This window comes from Harpia harpyja, chromosome 26 (genome assembly GCF_026419915.1).
Source record: "Harpia harpyja isolate bHarHar1 chromosome 26, bHarHar1 primary haplotype, whole genome shotgun sequence".
Taxonomy (NCBI): Eukaryota; Metazoa; Chordata; class Aves; order Accipitriformes; family Accipitridae; genus Harpia; species Harpia harpyja.
In genome coordinates this window covers 114,805-134,682 of record NC_068965.1, presented here as the reverse complement: position 1 = coordinate 134,682, position 19,878 = coordinate 114,805, and the positions used below count along the sequence as shown (strand labels likewise).

The following is a 19,878-nucleotide window of genomic DNA, read 5'->3' as shown; positions in this document are numbered from 1 at the left end:
GGAAGAGCGCCGCATAAGAGAACCAGCGGGAACCTTCTGACACCAATCCACACTTTAGAGCTCCAAGCGCAAGAAAAGAAGCACCCGATTGGCACAGTGACGATGAGTAAGGGCATTCGAGACCCTAGGGACGGTTCCCGAAGCGCATGCCACACTCCTCCGGCGCAAAGACTGATGATGGCGTTGAGAGGCAAGGAAGGTCGAAGGCACAGAAGACAGACTACACAAACTACACTCCACCACAGACACAGGCTGGAACTGCCCTGCCCAGCACACGCTGCTCTCGTGCTGAAAAGCAACCCGCTCCCTTCACCTGCCCAAACAGGACTGCTCCTGGACAGCCCTGCCCTCCTACGCTAACTTTCAAACCCCTCCCCCTGCAGTTCCCAGCTGTGTCCCTCCCTCCCAGCCTCTCCCCAGCCCGGGTCCCTCAACTTAACTTTCAGAGGGCCAAGAGTATGAATCCATCCTCCCCAAAAATCACACGGGCTAACTGGGATGATCCGGCAGTCACCCGGTTCCTCTTCATCATCTGCAGTGAAGACAAAAAAAAAAAAAAAAAAGCAACAAAATCAGAAGAGGCAGTAAGTAACCCATCGGCCAACACCAACTACTTTCCCAACCCCCCACTTAATCACACACACCACAGTGTTATGCCTACCTGCTCATTCCAGAGTCAGACCCTGCAGCCATCGTCTCTCATGGCACCTGAGACAGCAAGACACACAAAATTAGCATAGCACTCACGAGAAGTCACCGGCCCCACGCTCCTCCTCCCTAAGCCACAGCTCACCTCAAACGCTCATCCCATTCCAAAGGTGGCCCGCACAGCGCCTGCAAAACAAAAGGTAAACACTTAACCGAGCAACCACATAATACTTTGATATTCAACACCAACCCGGCCCACAACCACCTCACCTTCTCAGACTGCTCATCGGCCTGCGACTTCACCCCTCCGAGGCTGCGTGCTCCACCTGCAAAAAACAAATGACAAGGGATGCCTCCAACTTTGCCAACAATACAACACCGCCAAAGGAACAGTTCCTTTAATCCAGTAGTCACGATTCACCTTGCCCGAGTCACCTCTGGTACGAAGGCCCGCTTTGCTCCTTGCTTCGTACCTTCAAAATGAAAAAAAGAACCCTATCAGCTAGTCATAGAGCCACCGGCCACATCTTCCTTCTGATTCCACTCACAGACCCACCTTCTTATGCTGCTCCGCTACCCTCCTCCGTCGCTCTGTGGCATGCAACTTGTCCCTCTGCATCTGAAAAAAACCGTATTGAACACGTCACCAAGAGGCGGAGCAAGAGCTTAACAATTCCAGTGGTCTTGATGCCATCTAGGAAGACCATCTGGAGTCCAACTACAGCCTGCCATCTTGGGGGAAAAAAAAAAAAGGGGGGGGGGGGCCAAACTTTAAGCCCATCACATGCAAGACTTAACACCTTACAGACTCAAATCTGCTTCACTGCCCCTCAACACCCCGTGCCACACAGCTCCAAACGTCTCCGCAAAACACGATCGGCACGACTGTCCGCAAAGCCCACCAACGGCTACTAGAGCCAAGATTACTGTACAACCCTCGCCTAAACAATTAAGGCAAATCAAGATTTCACCCATAGACTCTTACTGCTGTTCCACCTACCCCTGACTCTACATCCCCAGGCAGAGCAGCTCCAAGCCAAACACACCCATGCACAAACACACACAACACAGAACACTACCAACAAGGGGATTCAAAGAGAGAGAAAACTCTCAGCAAGAAGGACTCCCCGATGGGAGGTGCCATCCAGCAAGATGACCTACAGCATCCAAAACCATGAAGCGAGGAGGCTCTACGACAGCCCCAAAGAAGAGGCAAAACTAACGGCCCCTTACAAGATATTTTAATGTGGCTTTATGCATCTGAACAGCCTTAAAACAGTGTAGGGGTGTGTGAGACATGAAAGGATGTCTGGCCTTCTTGGGGCAAGATAGGGTGTATATGAAGGTTGCATTTCAGCACTTGGCTCTGTGCTTGGTTTCAAGGTGTAACGAGACGGTTGCCGCCTCCAAGAGGTTTACAATCCATCGTGCGCCCAAGGTTCTCACGGTGTGTCTGAAAAGGTTTGAAGATTTCACTGGTGGGAAGATCAGCAAGGTGTGTATGCACCTGGAGTGCACCGTTCTCTTCCTGGAGCAGGATATTTCCCAAAGCAGTACGCTATTTCACAAGCTGTTCATGTTGAGTTTTTCGTGTTCCCTTCTGGGGAGAGGAGAGTTGCCGCGGGAAGACAAGCACGTACTCTGCTCCGAGAGAGCTGCTTTGGCCGAGAACAGTTTCCTGCCACCCAAACCATTATCTGTTGCTTTAGAGAAAAACCAAGTGTTCATGAGCCCCAAAGATGTATTTATACACCTCTGGTCTTGGAGGGCTATTTTGTGTAGTATTTCAGGATCATGACCTAGAGTGAGGGAATGCTTATACCCTTGTGGAAGTCGGGTAAAAGTAAATTGCTAACCCTCCCAAGTAAATGCAAAGTGGTCTTCATCCTCTGGTTGCAGGGGGACCATAAAAAACATATCTTTAACATCCACTGGTGCCATAATCGGGTGGGCTCGTTCCTGGATTGTAGCTATAAGCTCAGCAATATTCAGTACCACAGCTGTCAATGGACCAGTATTTGCATTAAGTCTGCACTAATCTATAGTCAATCTCCACTTGCCATTAGGTTTTCGCACCAGCCGCACTAGGGAGTTAAAAGGAGAGTGGGTCAGAATCACGATACCCCTTTTAAGGCCTCTAATACAGGCGTTATTCCCTCTCTGGCCCCCAAGGGTATCGGGTAGGGCGACTAATATCCATTGTGAGAGAGCCAAATGACCACTGTCTCCCTTTATTATCGATCCAGGTCTTCCGCTTTAAAACATCGAGTCCTAAGAGGTTAAGCAGAAACTCGCCCGCAACCATTGTCACTGTAGCGGCACCATCTTCTCCTGGCAAACGCAGGCTGACCATCACCAACGCCTTTGGCTGACCAATGCCAAATGCATCTGCCACAAAAAGCCGCTGTTTGGAGGGTGTAATTCCACCATTAGCGGCATCTTTGGTCTTAATAGCTGAAATGTGAGCTCCGCTATCTACCAAAAACGTGACCAGGCCCACGGTCTTGTCTTGGCCCCACAACGCCTGTAATTAGTAAATCACCCCGGCCATTTTCAGTGAGCTGTCTGAGATATATCCAACCTTCGCCCCCCCCCCTCCCCGAAAGGCGAAAAAGGATCTAGATTCCCACCGGCTTTTGGGAGGCATTTGGTTCTGATCAGTCAAACATGGATGGTGCGCTGGGAGTAGTATTCTCAAAATCGACTTTTCTATTTGCTGATTTATCAGGCCACCCTGTTACCAACTTTTCTAATTTGTCCTTTGGCAGCCCGTCCATTAAGTCATGCGGGATCCCCTTCTGCTGTCCCTGCGCCCACAGTCTATTATGTTTGTTCGAGATATCTCTCCCCCCACAGCGGTTTAGCGAGGGGTGTTCTCTTATCACCCCCAGGGCACGGAACTATTTTTACTTCCATCCACCTCAAGCCCCTGGAGTCCGTTTTGGTGGCTGGAGAGTTAACGGGACCATACTTGCGCCCGTAACTAATTAATTCCTGGGCCACTTTTCCCCAAATCCACATTTGCTATCTGGGGGGTCAGTGGTGCTGATCAGGTGTGAGTCGCAACTCTCTCGCCCCGGGGCATCGCCTGTATCTTTTCTTGTAATTGTATATCAATCGGCTTCAGAGAATCAGGGAGTCCCCTTATAGAGGAGTCATTCGCTCGGGATCCACCAACATCATCATCGGGGACTCCTGTGTAGGCTCCAATTTTCGATCGTACATCATCTGCAGACAAGCCACCTTCTGCACACTCTCCACTAATTGATCAACAGTCCCCATAATCGCGAGGGGATCCTTAAGAGCGATTTGCATATGTTTCACTTTTGGTTCTTTCCTGCTTCAAGTTGTTCTTTTAATCCCATCACTTGTCCCAGAAGGGACTGAACAAGGTTTTGGAGGGATTCAATAATTTGAGATTCTGCAGTGAGGCAGCAATCCCTACCCTCTACTGCTGCGGCCAGACTCGCACCGAGAACGGCACGGACAACTGCTTTTCCTTTCCCCGACCGTACTCCAGCGTCTTCCTGTAAAGCGACCACCCGATCAACAACGCTCTGCAGATTATACCAATCTCCCTGAGCCCAGTCTACCCCGGGCACAGAGGGTCACGCGTTACGTTTTTCTAAAAAAATCAAACAAAGCTTCTTTCCCCAAAGGGGCAATTTTACTATTGCTCATCTTGTATAAAGTGGGGAAGAGGTCATCTCACGAAGGCAGCACGTAAAGTTTCAAACACGACACAAGCCCGCAACCCTTACGTTCCTGAGAGGTCTCATGTATTTGGGAAACAGTACGGCACTCTCGTCTTAAGGGATCCTGTCCGTGATGCCACTTTAAATGTCCCGATCCAATGTTGGGGAAGGTTTCGATACGATCCCAAGAGCAAGATTAAGACACAAACAAGGTCAAATGCTGTATACCCAAAACAGCTTTTATTACCAAAAATAGAAAATAGTAGCGGTAGGATAGAATGGAAGAAAAAGGCAGGAATCAAGCAAGCAGTCAGGATAGAATTGCAAGAATAGTCACCATCATGGATCCAGCGGCGTCCCGTTGGTCCTCGGTCTTCAACTCTTTGGTGATGGGTGCACACCACGGCTTGTCTCCACCGTTTTTTAGAGGGCATAGTCCAATGCATGCACGTACGTACTGTTCACACGCTACAGGTTTCGTCTACCACACGACCTTCACGTGATCAACACCAGAAACCAGTACGTTATCTCAAAGACTACAGTTTCCATGATAACGGTAGTCTCCACATTCCTCCATGCTTTGCCAGCTCCGGCCCAGCTCCTTCCCTGGATGCCTCAGTGGCCTGGCAATCGTCCTTATGGACAGAGGAGAGTCCTGCTTAAACAAGCCATCCCAGAGACAAACGGCTCGAGATAAATAGTTGTCGTGGTTTAACCCCAGCCAGCAACTAAACACCACGCAGCCGCTCACTCACTCCCCCCCCACCCAGTGGGATGGGGGAGAAAATCGGGAGAAGAAGCAAAACCCGTGGGTTGAGATAAGAACGGTTTAATAGAACAGAAAAGAAGAAACTAATAATGATAATGATAACACTAATAAAATGACAACAGCAATAATGAAAGGATTGGAATGTACAAATGATACGCAGTGCAATTGCTCACCACCCGCCGACCGACACCCAGCCAGTCCCCCGAGCGGCGAATCCCTGCCCCCCACTTCCCCGTTTCTGTACTGGATGGGACGTCACATGGTATGGAATACACCGTTGGCCAGTTTGGGTCAGCTGCCCTGGCTGTGTCCTGTGCCAACTTCTTGTGCCCCTCCAGCTTTCTCACTGGCTGGGCATGAGAAGCTGAAAAATCCTTGACATTAGTCTAAACACTACTGAGCAACAACTGAAAACATCAGTGTTATCAACATTCTTCGCTCTGAACTCAAAACATAGCACTGTACCAGCTACTAGGAAGACAGTTAACTCTATCCCAGCTGAAACCAGGACAGTATCCACCCCTTATTCTATACCATTGACGTCATGCACAGTTCCCATACCTTTAGTTACATCCTGATCAATCATCACTTTTCCATCCCTTTAAGACATATGAGCAATGATATATATATATATATGTATACACACACAGAGATATCATTCCTTTAGTTCATGGGTCATGTTCATAAAATGTTCATTGAGTTCATTTAGTTTCCGACTCTGGGCTCCATCTGTCATACCAGTCTTTCTGGGCAGGAGGGATGGTGCAAAGTCCTCTCAGTCGGTAGAGCAGAATTGGGCTTCAGTGCAGTGTGACAAGCAGGTGACATTTGGCGCAGCAGGAGGATGGTGTGCACCGTTGGATTGTTGCATGCTGGAGTCAGTTCTGGTTCCATCACTACTGCGCTTTGCTCAGTTTTATCACAGTTCTTTTCTTGCTTGATCTAAGTGATTCTTACTATAGTACTATGGATATAGCACATAATTATAGTAAGGATAATATACAGTAGCAGGGTTATATAGCAACTAATATACAGTTTAATTCTGGCTGTTCTCACCTAAAATTAAATCCCCTTGAGGCACACATCGGACTTCCCCATCTTTTCGCATCACCCACCAAGTGCACCCAGGCCCTTGAGCAAAAGCAATCCCACGAATGGGTTTACCTTTGCCTGAGGCAGGAGTAACCCAGACTGTCTTCCCTAACATATTTTTTATGTGCACTACAGGGACTTTATCCCCTTCTACAGTATGTAAAAATTCCGACTGGGCAGGGCCACCCCGATTGGCAGATCCTCTGGTGTTGACTAACCAGGTGGCTTTTGCTAAATGTGTATCCCAATGTTTGAAAGTTCCACCCCCCATTGCTCTCAATGTAGTCTTTAACAGTCCATTGTATCGCTCAATTTTCCCAGAGGCTGGTGCATGATAGGGGATATGATACACCCACTCAATGCCATGCTCTTTGGCCCAGGTGTCTATGAGGTTGTTTCGGAAATGCGTCCCGTTGTCTGACTCAATTCGTTCTGGGGTGCCATGTCGCCACAAGACTTGCTTTTCTAGGCCCAGGATAGTGTTCCGGGCGGTGGCATGGGGCACAGAATATGTTTCCAGCCATCCAGTGGTTGCTTCCACCATCGTGAGCACATAGCGCTTGCCTTGGCGAGTTTGTGGGAGTGTGATATAGTCAATCTGCCAGGCTTCTCCATATTTATATTTCAGCCATCGCCCTCCATACCACAGGGGCTTTAACCGCTTGGCTTGCTTAATTGCAGCACATGTTTCACATTCATGGATAACCTGTGCAATAGTGTCCATGGTCAAGTCCACCCCTCGGTCACGAGCCCATCTATATGTTGCATCTCTTCCCTGATGGCCTGAAGCATCATGGGCCCACCGAGCCATAAATAGCTCACCCTTATGTTGCCAGTCCAGGTCCACCTGAGCCACTTCAATCTTGGCAGCCTGATCCACCTGTTGGTTGTTTTGATGTTCTTCAGTGGCCCGACTCTTGGGTATGTGAGCATCTACGTGACGTACTTTTACAACCAGATTCTCTAGCCGGGATGCAATATCTTGCCACAGTGCGGCAGCCCAGATGGGTTTACCTCTGCGCTGCCAGTTGCTCTGCTTCCATTGCTGTAGCCAGCCCCACAGGGCATTTGCCACCATCCATGAGTCAGTATAGAGATAGAGCACTGGCCACTTTTCTCTTTCAGCAATATCTAATGCTAGCTGGATGGCTTTCACCTCTGCAAACTGACTCGATTCACCTTCTCCTTCAGCAGTTTCTGCAACTTGTCGTGTAGGACTCCATACGGCAGCTTTCCACCTCCGATGCTTTCCCACGATGCGACAGGATCCGTCAGTGCACAGGGCATATTGCCTCTCATTTTCTGGCAGTTTATTATACAGCGGGGCCTCTTCAGCACGTGCCACCTCCTCCTCTGGCGACATTCCAAAATCTTTGCCTTCTGGCCAGTCCGTGATCACTTCCAAAATTCCTGGGCGACTGGGGTTTCCTATGCGAGCCCGTTGTGTGATCAGTGCAATCCACTTACTCCACGTGGCATCAGTCGCGTGATGTGTAGAGGAGACCCTCCCTTTGAACATCCAGCCCAGCACTGGCAGTCGGGGTGCTAAGAGGAGCTGTGTTTCAGTACCAACAACTTCTGAGGCAGCTTGAACTCCTTCATATGCTGCCAATATCTCCTTTTCAGTTGGAGTATAGCGAGCCTCGGATCCTCTGTATCCCCGACTCCAAAACCCCAGGGGTCGGCCTCGGGTCTCCCCAGGTGCTTTCTGCCAGAGGCTCCAGGTAGGGCCATTCTCCCCAGCTGCAGTATAGAGCACATTTTTAACATCTTGTCCTGTCCGGACTGGTCCAAGGGCTACTGCGTGAACAATCTCCCGTTTAATTTGTTCAAAGGCTTGTTGTTGCTCAGGGCCCCATTGAAAATCATTCTTCTTTCGGGTCACTTGATAGAGAGGGCTTACAATCAGACTGTAATTTGGAATATGCATTCTCCAAAACCCCACGACACCTAAGAAGGCCTGTGTTTCCTTTTTATTAGTTGGTGGAGACATAGCTGCTATTTTGTTAATCACATCCATTGGGATCTGACGACGCCCATCTTGCCATTTTATTCCTAAAAACTGGATCTCCCGTGCAGGTCCCTTGACCTTACCTTCTTTTATGGCAAAACCGGCTTTCAGAAGGATTTGGATTATTTTCTTCCCTTTCTCAAAGACTTCTTCTGCCGTGTTGCCCCATACGATTATGTCATCAATGTATTGCAGGTGTTCCGGAGCTTCACCTTTTTCCAGTGCAGTCTGGATTAGTCCATGGCAAATGGTGGGGCTGTGTTTCCACCCCTGGGGCAGTCGATTCCAAGTGTACTGGACACCCCTCCAAGTAAAGGCAAATTGTGGACGACACTCTGCTGCCAGAGGGATTGAGAAAAACGCATTAGCAATGTCAATTGTAGCATACCACTTGGCTGCCTTTGACTCTAGTTCGTATTGAAGTTCTAGCATATCTGGAACGGCAGCACTCAGCGGTGGCGTAACTTCATTCAGGCCGCGATAGTCAACTGTTAGTCTCCACTCCCCATTAGACTTTCGCACGGGCCATATGGGACTATTAAAAGGTGAGCGAGTTTTGCTGATCACTCCTTGGCTCTCCAGTTGGCGAATCAACTTGTGGATGGGAATCAGAGAGTCTCGGTTGGTGCGATATTGCCGCCGGTGCACCGTCGTGGTAGCAATTGGTACTTGTTGTTCTTCAACCCTCAGCAACCCCACAATCGAAGGGTCTTGAGAGAGACCAGGCAGGGTAGACAGCTGTTCCGTGCCCTCCGTCTCCAAGGCAGCTATACCAAAAGCCCATCGATACCCCTTTGGGTCCTTAAAATACCCTCTCCTGAGATAGTCTATGCCAAGGATGCACGGAGCCTCTGGACCAGTCACAATGGGGTGTTTCTGCCATTCATTCCCAGTTAGGCTTACTTCAGCTTCCAATACAGTTAACTCTTGGGATCCCCCTGTCACACCAGAAATAGAAATGGGTTCTGCCCCTTCATAACTTGATGGCATTAAAGTACACTGTGCGCCGGTGTCTACTAGAGCCTTATACTCCTGTGGGTCTAACGTGCCAGGCCATCGAATCCACACAGTCCAATAGACCCGGTTATCCCTTTCCTCCACCTGGCTGGAGGCAGGGCCCCTCTAATTCTGGTCAGAGTATCCAGTATTCACTTCTCGTAAAATTGGCTCAGAAGTCCCTTCAAGAGGATCAGAAATAAGATCAGCCCTTCTACTCTGTTTGGAAACCGGAGCGGCATTTTTCCTGGTAGAATCCCCTTTTGTGGTGTTTTTTCCTCGCAGCTCACGTACCCGTGCATTTAGGACCGAGGTAGGTTTTCCATCCCATTTCCTCATGTCCTCTCCATGATCACATAAGTAAAACCACAGGGCACCTCGCGGTGTGTACCTTCTATATTCTTTCTCTTGGGCAGAGGAGCGCTCACTCCTAATAGCTGAGACATTGGTCCTTACAGGTGGGCAACAGGACATCTCCTCTTTGAATTGCTGGAAATCCTCGGACAGCTTCTCCACAGCCGAAATGCAGGCTTGTAGGGAGGAGGAGAGATTCTCTTCGTATTGACGGAGTTGGCGAGCCACTTCATCCACTGTCGGTGCCTCTTCGTCTTTCCAGGTCATTATTGCCAGTGAGTTGGCATAGGACGATGGTGCGCTCCGTACAAACTTCCGCCACATGGGTCGTGTGCATTGGACTTCGTCTGGATCTTTGGGTAATTGTGGGTTGTCCGGATCATGATGAATTGTCTCTAGCACAGCTAATTCCCTCAGATATTGGATACCTTTTTCCATGGTTGTCCACTTGCTTGATTGACATATAACATCTTCCTTAAAGGGGTACCTTTCCTTCACACTTGACAGGAGTCGCCTCCAGAGGCTGATGGCTTGTGTCCCTTTTCCAATTGCCTTGTCAATGCCACCTTCCCTGGCAAGCGATCCCAGCTGCTTGGCTTCCCTACCTTCTAATTCCAAGCTATTAGCCCCATTGTCCCAGCATCGGAGGAGCCAGGTGATAATATGCTCACCTATACGGCGGCCAAAATCTTTTCGCATATCCCGCAGCTCACTCAAGGATAGGGACCGGGTTATTACCTCTGGTTCTGCCTCTTCCTCCTGTTCCCGTGATGACCCTGGTTCGCCTTCATCCTTCGCTAAGCGAACTGATTTTTTTGTATATTTCTTTTTCTGTACGGGGGCAACTGATACTGGTGCAGGTTGGTCCACTGGTTCAGTTGCAGTACCGCTCGCCGGGTCTTGGATAACCGCAGTGTCTGTTGCCAAGGTTTGGGTAGCTGCTGTGCTCGTTGCTGGGGCTGGAGGGACCTCAGTGCCCGTTGCCGAGGTTTGGGTAGCTGCCGTGCTCATTGCCGAGGCTGGAGGGGCTGCAGTGCCTGTCGCTGAGGTTTGGATAGCCACAGTGCTCATCGTTTTGTTGTTAGGTCCAGAGACCTTCTCTTCCCCTTGAGGGTACTGAGTGGTGTCGAACAGGGCTCGATAGGCATGGGCCAGGCCCCAGCACGTTGCAGTAATTTGTATCTCTCTGGAGCTGCCGGGGTGACAGCATACCTTTTCCAAATATTTTACTAGTTCTTCTGGATTCTGCACTTGTTCAGGGGTGAATTTCCAAAACACTGGAGGTGCCCACTTTTCTAGGTACTTGCCCATACTACCCCACACACCCTGCCACTCATAATTATCCAGCCTTGGGGCAGATCTCTGGGTGATTTTCTTAAATAGTTGTTTAACCTTAAATGAGAGCTGAACCACATTCAGAAGCATGCTAATTCCTAGCAGTAGGGCTAGGACCGTGCTGGTCCCAACATCCCAAGAGTATTCAAATTTTTCAAAATTCTCAAACACCATTGTAACTGGACTGAAGGAGAAAGGAGAGGGGAAGAAAGGTATCCCACCCATAGACTGGTTTTCCAAGGAGGAAAGGTAAATGGTATAATTATTAATAGTTTCCCACAGATGGCTTCCACAGTATAAAGGTGACAATGCTGGGTGCAAGTACCGGATTAATCCCACAGCCGACGACTTTATCATACCATAAACCAGTGTTATACAATACATCAAAGCGAAAACCTTAATCCACCTCCCACGGATGATAAGCAGCAGAAGAGGGACTACATACAGCAAGCGAGGTGATACATAACAGAACTTTAAAAACCAGAGCAACAACTCTAAGAACACATAAATCAACATAATGACCAGCAACTATTAGACCGATATAATGAATGCTTATAACAAATTTGTTTTAACAAGCTCTGGTCAGGTTTGTCGTTATCTCAACCCTTCGTGCCCCACGTTGGGCGCCATAAAGGACTGTCGTGGTTTAACCCCAGCCAGCAACTAAACACCACGCAGCCGCTCACTCACTCCCCCCCCACCCAGTGGGATGGGGGAGAAAATCGGGAGAAGAAGCAAAACCCGTGGGTTGAGATAAGAACGGTTTAATAGAACAGAAAAGAAGAAACTAATAATGATAATGATAACACTAATAAAATGACAACAGCAATAATGAAAGGATTGGAATGTACAAATGATACGCAGTGCAATTGCTCACCACCCGCCGACCGACACCCAGCCAGTCCCCCGAGCGGCGAATCCCTGCCCCCCACTTCCCCGTTTCTGTACTGGATGGGACGTCACATGGTATGGAATACACCGTTGGCCAGTTTGGGTCAGCTGCCCTGGCTGTGTCCTGTGCCAACTTCTTGTGCCCCTCCAGCTTTCTCACTGGCTGGGCATGAGAAGCTGAAAAATCCTTGACATTAGTCTAAACACTACTGAGCAACAACTGAAAACATCAGTGTTATCAACATTCTTCGCTCTGAACTCAAAACATAGCACTGTACCAGCTACTAGGAAGACAGTTAACTCTATCCCAGCTGAAACCAGGACAATAGTTCACAGTTCAGTCTCTCACACGGGGACACCCAAGAGTGGCTGCAACCCAACCATGGAGATCCCATGGTGGAGCAGGATGACACTATGGGGACTGAAGCCCCTGGAGATCCCACCTTGGAGCAGAGATGCCCAATGGGGACTGAAGCCCATGGAAGACTCATGACGGAGCAGGACCACACCAGAAGAACTTCAACCCATGCAAACCCATGGTGGAGCAGAAACATCCAGGAGCAGCTACAACCCAACTGCGGAGGACCCACGATGGAGCAGGACTACCCAAGAGGAGCTGCAACCCAACCATGGAGGACCAACAGTTGACCAGCAACACCCCAGAAGAAAGGAAGGCCTTGGAGAACCCATAGTGGAGCAGGGACACCCAAGAGTGGCTGCAACCCAGCCATGGAGGAACCATAGTGGACGAGGGTTACGCCATGGGGACTGAAGCCCATGAGATCCCACCTTGGAGCAGGACACCCAAGAAGAACTGAAGCCCCTGGAGATCCCATGATGGAGCAGGGACACCCTATGGTGACTGAAGCCCATGGAGAACTCATGGTGGAGCAGGACAACCTAAAAGAACCAAAACCCATGGAAGACCCATGGTGGAGCAAAACACTACTGAAACCTGGAAACTGAAACCTGTGGAGGATCCATGGTGGACTAGCAACACTCCAGAAACACCATAGTCCACGGAGCATCCATGATGGAACAGCAACATCATGAAGCCCATAGTGAACTCATGATGGAGCAGAACCACCCAAGATAGCCTCAACTCAGCCATGGAGGACCCATGGTGGACCAGGGACACCCCATGGGGTCCGAAGCCCCCAGAGATGCCACCCTGGAGCAGGAACACCACCTCCCCCACCTCCCCCCCTCCGCGAGAAAACCAGGGAAGAGACACAATCCTGGGAGGGATCTGACCTTTAATAGGACCTGAGAAAGTACAAATTGGGGGGGGGTCATGCCCCCCCCTCCACCCGCCACCCCCACCATGTCCCCCTCCCCCCTCGGCGTCCATCCATGGCCCGGGGGGGGAGGGGACAGTGTGTCCCCCCCACCCCGGGGGGGTTCGGGGGCCCCCCCGAAATCCAGCATCGAGGGTCCAAGCTGGGGATGAGAAGGAGATCAGCGGGGGAGGGGCCGGGTGGGCACTCAGAGACCCCCCCCAAAATGGGGGTTTGGGGGGGAACAGGGACCCCAACCCCCCCAAAACGGGGAATATGAAGGAGAGATCCCAAAATAATTGGGGTGGGAGTCATCCCTCCCCCAACCCCTCCAAAATGGGGTTTGGGGGGCTCAGGGACCCCAACCCCTCTCCAAAAAATAGGAGACGGTGGGGGCAATCCAAAATTCCCTCCCTAAATAATCTGGGGAGGGCAGGGTGCCCTGTAGCCCCCTCCCCAAATGGGGGCCTGGGGGCTCAAGAACCCCCCAAAATAATGTGGGGGGGCAGAGACCACCACAGGCCCCCAAAATGGGGGTTTTGGGGGGCTCAGTGATTCTCACAGCCCCCCCCGCAAAATGGAGGACATGGTGGGGGGGAGAACCCCAAAACCACCCCCCCCAAATAATTTAGCGGGAGATCAGGAAACACCACAGCCCCCCCAAAATGGAGAGGGGGGCGTTCATGGATCTCCACGCCCCCCCCAAAAATAGGGGATGTAATGGGGGGACCCCAAAATAATTTAGCGGAGGCAGCAACCCCTCCCAGACCTCTCAAAATTGAGGGCTGGGGGGGGTGTGTCAGGGACCCCCCTGCCAAAATAATTTGGGGGGGTCAGGAAACCCTGTGTGCTCCCCCCCCAAAAAAATGAGGGGTTGGGGGGGTCTGCAGGGATGGGAGATTTTCAGGAGGGCCCCAGCTCATGGGGGGAGCTCATGGGTGCGGGGGGGGGGGGTCCCCAGGGTTGTCCCCCCCTATTTTTGGGGGGTTCCCCCCCACCCCCCCCCACCGTGCCCCTACCTCAGTTGTCGTAGTTGTCCCGGTAGGAAGCGGAGGGGAAGCGCTCACCGTAACCCCCCTGGTTTCTGGGGGGGGGGGGGGGGGGGGGGGGGGGGGTGTCAGCACCCATCGGTGGCCCCCCCCCAGCACCCACGGGCCCCCCGCTAAGTTCCTCAGAACCACCCAAAAACCATCAGTTCCCCCTCAACACCCAGGACCCCCCCTTCCCCAGCACCCATGAGGTCCCCCCCAGCACCCACAAGCCCCCCCACCTCCCAAGCACCCATGCCCCCCCCCAACACCCATGGCTCCCCCCGGCACCCACAAGCCTGCCTCCCCAGCACCCATAGGGCCCACCCAAGCACCCACGGCCCCTTCTCCAGCATACACAAGGCCCCCTCCAGCACCCACCCACGCCCCCCCCCCCCCCAGCACCCATGGGTGCCCCCCCCTCCTCCTCACCGGCCACCATAGTCGCGGGAGCCCCCGTAGCCCCCCCCCGCTGCGTCCCTCGTAGCGGCCCCCGTAGCCCCGATCACCTCCTCCTGGGGGGGGATGACCCCAAAATTTAAGGGGGGGGGGGCATTGAGACCTCCCCCAACCCCCCCCAAACCTCCCAGTCCCATGTGGGACCCCCCAAAACTCCCCAAAACTCCCCCAGAACCCCCCACTCCCCCCAGTGCCCCCCCAACCCATCTGACCCCACTGCCCCCCCCCAACCCCCCTAAGAGCCCCCCCAAAAGGCCCCACACCCCAAATTAACCCTTCCTGACTCCCCCCAAAACCCCCAGGCCCCCCCAAATCCCTTTCTTGCCCCCCCAAAGACCCCCAAGTGCCCAAAAAGCCCCCCTAAACTTCCTCTGCTCCCCCCAAAACTCCCTCTTACCCCCTCTAAAGACCCCCCAGCCCCCCCCAAACCCCCAACTCTCCTAACTGCTCCCCCTAAAAGCCCCTCTATACCCCCCTGAGTCACCCCAAAGCCCCCCCAAAACCCCCCAAGCACCCAATTACTCCCCCACCCCCCCCAGACCCCCTCAGGGCCCCCCAAATCTCTTTCAACCTCCCCAAATCCTCCCAAGCTCCCCAAAAACCCCCCCAAACCCTCTAACTTCCACCCCCAACCACCCAATAGCACCCCCAAAGACTCCCCCCAGCCCCCCCCCCCCAAACTCCACCAGGACCCCCCACCCGCCCCAAGCACCCCAAATTCCACCACCCCATACCTCGAACGTAGCCCCGGCCCCGGGCCCGGCCCCCCCCGTAGCCCCCCCGGGCACCGCGGGGGGATTTTCCAGCGTGATCCACCCGGATCTGTCGCCCATCCAGGGACTGGGGGGGACACAGGACGACACACACAATGTTGGGGTCACCTCATCCCCCCTAAAACCAGGCTCAGGGCCCCCCAACCCCCTCCAAATACCCCCCAAGAACCCCAGACCCCCATTTGGGACCCCCAAGTGCCCCCCAGTACCCCTGCGACCCCCCCCAGGCCCCCCTAGAGACCCTCTAAGCCCACGTAGGCTCCCCAAATGCCCCCCAACCCCGTTAGAGACCCCCAAGACCTTCTTAGGGACCCCCCAAGTGCACCCCGGGCCTCTTTATGGGTGTCCCCCACCCACTTAGGACACCCAAGTGACCCCCATACCCCCTTAGGGACCCCCAAGAGTCCCCCAAACCCTTTAGGGACTCTCCAGACCCCGTTAGGGCCAACCAGGCCCCCTTATGGCTCCCCCCAAATGCCCCCAGATCCCATGAGGACCCCCAAGTTCCCCCCCAGACCCCTTTATGGGTGTCCTACACCCACTTAGGGACCCCCAGGCCCCCCCCAGGGAACCCCAAGAATTCCCCCAAAATCCCCTTTGGAAGCCCCCCAAGCCCCCCACCCACCTCGCCGTTCATGGCCCTCATGGCGTCGCTGGCGTGTTCGGGGTTGGCAAAGGTGACGAAGCCGAAGCCGCGGGACCGTTGGGGTCTCCCGGTCCTTCACCACCACCACTGCAAGGGGGGGGCGGGGGGGGGGGGGGGGGGTCAGGGTGGGCATCAGGGTGCATTTGGGACCCCCACCCAGGGGTGGCAACTCCCCCGCCAAAGTGCAGTCCCAGAGAAAAAAGGAACCCCCCCCCCCAAAACCTCATCTTATAAATTAAAATCCAAAATTGGGGTCCCAAGGGAACATGGGAAAACACCCACCACCACCTCCACTCATGGCTGCCCCCACCCCTAAGGGGTCCCAGAGGAGATGGGGACCTCCCGAGGGACCCCCCACCCATGGGTGTAGCCACCCCCAAAAATGCGGTCCAGGAGAAAGACGGGATCCTCCAAACCTCATTCTATAGGTTAACTCCCAAAAAATGGGGGTCCCAGGGGACATGGAGACCCCCACCCATGGGGTGTCACCCCCAAAAATGGGGTCCCAGAGAAGATGGAGACCCCCACCCATGGGTGTCACCCCACTAAAATGGGGGTCCGAGGGAGTTTTGGGGAGGGGTCCCTGGAGGGGTTGGGAGTCCCTGGGGAGATTTGGGGAGGTCCCAGGGGGTTTTGGGGGGGGGGTACCCAGTTTGTTTGGGAACCCCCCCCAGGGGGATTACTGGGGATCCCTGGGGGGATTTGGGGCTTCCAAGCGCTTTTGGGGGGTTCTGAGGTTTTGGGGGGGTCCCTAGAGTTTTGGGGGGCATCCCCAAGGTTTGGTGGGGGGGTTGTCAGTTGGGGGGGTGCCTCACCCTCGGCGATGGGCCCAAAGGAGCTGAAGTGCTGCTCCAGCCCCTGCTCATCCGTGTCAAAGTTGAGCCCCCCCACGAAAAGCTTCCCCTCCTCTGCCGCCATGCCTGGGTGGGGCACATGTGTGATGTCACCAGGTGCAGCCCCACCCCCCCCAGGTGATGTCAGAACCTGGGGGGGGGGGGAATTCCCCTTCACAAGCCAGGGAGATTCTGACATTGCAGATCTGTTGAGACCCCTCCCCCCCCCCAGCCTCGGTGGGCTCCCCTATGATGTCATAACCCCGCCCTCACCCCCACGTGGGTCCTATTATGATGTCACAACCCTACTGGGGGAACCCCAAGGCTCCTATATGATGTCACAACACTGGTGGGGGAACCCCAAGGGTCCTCTATGATGTCACAACCCTGGAGAGGAATCCCAAGGGTCCTCTACGATGTCACAACTGTGCTAGCACAACCCCAAGGGTCCTCTATGATGTCACAAATCTGGTGGGGAAGCCCAAGGCTGCCCTATGCCATCACAACTCTGGTGAGGACACCACCTGGGTCGTCTGTGACATCATAATGCTCACAGACAACCCCACTCCACATGGCTCCCGATGACATCACAACCCAGCAGGACACACCCTGTCCTACATGGGTATTGTGTGATATCACTACCCTGGTGGGGACACCCCCCCACCCCCCCCATGACTCTCAGTGATGTCACAGCCCCCACAGTGAACCCCTGTCTCAGAGAGTTCCCCATATTGTCACTGCCCCCGCCACGGATCCCCCACCCCAGTGATGTCAGAACCCCCACAGGAAACCACCCCTGCCCTAGAGGATCCGCTATGATGTCACTACACTAGCAGGAACCCCCTGATGTCACAACAGCGGTGGGGCCCCCCCACCACATATCCCCCCCAGCGACATCACAGCTCCAGAAGGAAACCCTATCCTAGAAGATTCCCTATGACATCACTGCCCTGCTGAGAACTCTCCGCTCCACTTGGGTGCCCTGTGACATCACAAGTGAGATGGGGGGAACGCCCCCATGTGTCCCCCCAGTGACATCATAACTCCACAGAGAACCCCCATCCTACAGGGATCCCCAATGGGTCCCCCCTGACGTCACAACCGCGGTGCCCCGCCCCCCAATGACATCGCAATCACACGAGGAAACCCCCATCCTAGAGGCTTCCCCGTGACGTCATCACCCCGCCAGGGACCCTCCACGTGGGACACACCCCCCCCCCTCCAGGACGTCACAACCTCGGTGGTGGACCCCACCCCCTCCCCCGGGGCTCTCCCATGACGTCACCCCACGTGGACCCCCCACCGGCCACGTGCGCCACCCGGAAGCGCCCCCCACTGCCGCCTTCCCCGCGCTCTGCGCATGCGCCGCCCCCCCGCCGGCGCTCTCCCACCCCCCCCGTGCGCGCGCACCGCCTCCCAGCTCCGCCCTCCCTCCTCCCCCACCCCGCGCATGCGCCGCCGCCCGCCGACCCGCGCCGCCCCCGCCACGCGCCCGGGGAGGGGGGGGGAAGGGAGCGAGAGAGCCGGCGTCGGGGCATGCGCAGTGCGGCCCCGCCACTACCGCGACAGAGAGGTGGGGGGGGGGGGGGGAAGAATCGCGACAAGAGACGGCGGCGACTCACCCCTCACCCGCGCGGCGCCCAACGGCCCCAGACTGAGACCGCGCCCGGCCCCGCCCCGCCCTTATCTACCGGCCACGCCCCCTCTCCTCCCCACCCGGCACGCCATTGGCTCGGCCCACGAGATACCCGCCCCCCCCCCCCCGCGCGCTCGCGGGAGAGACCATTGTGGGGCCGGGAGGGGGGCAGGGGGGAGACACGTGGTACAGCCCCCAGCGCCTATGGAGGGGGGGCGGGGTTTAACCAGATTCCCGGGTCCCTTTAAGGGGGAGGGAGGGGCGGGGTCACACAGGGGTCACGTGGACGCCGGCCGCCCAGGGAGGTTTCTGTTTTTTTAATGGTCGGTGCCCCGTACAGCCGAGAAACGCCGCGGCCCCGCCCCTTCCCTTTCCCCCCTCCCCCCATGACGTATCTTCCCCGGGGGGAGGGGGGGACACCTATAGGCTCCATATGACCCCCCACACCCCCTCCCACCCTCCCCGGGGCACTATAGGGGCTCCCATACGGGGTCTCCGCCCCCCCCCAGGGGCTATAGGCCCCCCCCGCCCCCTATAGAGCCCCTATAGATCCGCCCCTCCCCCCAGGAGAATCCCCCCGGACAGTATAGGGGCTATATGTCCCGCCCCCACCCCCCCATCCATACGCCCCCCCACGAGCACACGCAGCCCCTATACAGTCCATAGGGCCCCTCATGGGGGGGGTGGGGGTGGGTATACCCACTCAGGCCCCGCCCCCAGGCACTATAGAGGCTCTACGCCCACCACCACCATGGGCTCTATAGGGGGCAGGGCCGAGCCCACGAGCGTCTCATGCTGCATATAAAAAAAAAACAACTTACCCCACCCATCCCCTTATATACATATATACACGCGCGGTACATATAGGAGCCAAGGGAGGGGGTCAAAGGGGGCCAATCCTGAGCGATGCTGGACGCGCTGGGGAGGGGCGGGGGAGGGGGCAGAGTGAGGTGCGAGTAAACTCGAAGTGTGACTAAACTCGGAGTAAAGTGAGAGTAAACTCGGAATAAAGTTGTAGTAACCCCAGAGTAAAGTGGGAGTAACCTGGGGAGTGACACGTGGCCTCAGTGTAAAGTGTCTGTAAGCCCAGAGAAGTGCATGGCCTCGGGTTGACAGGTGAGTAACCCCATAGTAAGCTGTGAGTAAACCCGGGGGGGGGGGTGCCCTCCAGGTAAAGTGTCTGCAACCACAGAGTAGTGTGCTGCCTCAGGGTAAAGTATGAGCAACCCCAGAGTAAGGTGTGAGTAAGCCTGGGGTGAAGTGTGGCCTCAGTGTAAAGTGTTTGTAACCATACATGCCCCATAGTGTGTAGCCTCAGGGTAAAGTGTCAGTAACCCTGCAGTAAAGTGTGAGTAAACCCAGAGTAACCCTGGAGTGAAGTGTGACCTTGGTGCAAAGTGTGTGTAACCCCAAAGTAGTGTGTAGCCTCAAGGTG

The 19,878-nt window shown here is 54.5% G+C and overlaps 1 protein-coding gene and 1 long non-coding RNA gene across 2 annotated transcripts; both read right to left on the bottom strand.

The window, feature by feature from the left end:
• Positions 1 to 438: 438 nt before the first annotated feature.
• LOC128135987 (uncharacterized) lies at positions 439 to 976 on the bottom strand. Its single transcript, XR_008233239.1, has 4 exons — positions 919 to 976; positions 794 to 834; positions 662 to 708; positions 439 to 532 (listed from the first exon to the last, which is right to left on the bottom strand). It is a non-coding gene; the product is annotated as an uncharacterized LOC128135987 (long non-coding RNA).
• Positions 977 to 13,027: 12,051 nt separating this feature from the next.
• On the bottom strand, positions 13,028 to 18,537 carry LOC128135972 (RNA-binding protein 3-like). Its single transcript, XM_052775055.1, is given in 9 exon segments — positions 13,028 to 13,231; positions 14,088 to 14,152; positions 14,529 to 14,561; positions 14,563 to 14,611; positions 15,290 to 15,395; positions 15,954 to 16,034; positions 16,036 to 16,061; positions 16,790 to 16,894; positions 18,437 to 18,537. Coding segments are annotated over 7 exon segments (462 nt in total). The 5' UTR covers positions 16,893 to 16,894; positions 18,437 to 18,537; the 3' UTR covers positions 13,028 to 13,231; position 14,088.
• Positions 18,538 to 19,878: the final 1,341 nt, after the last annotated feature.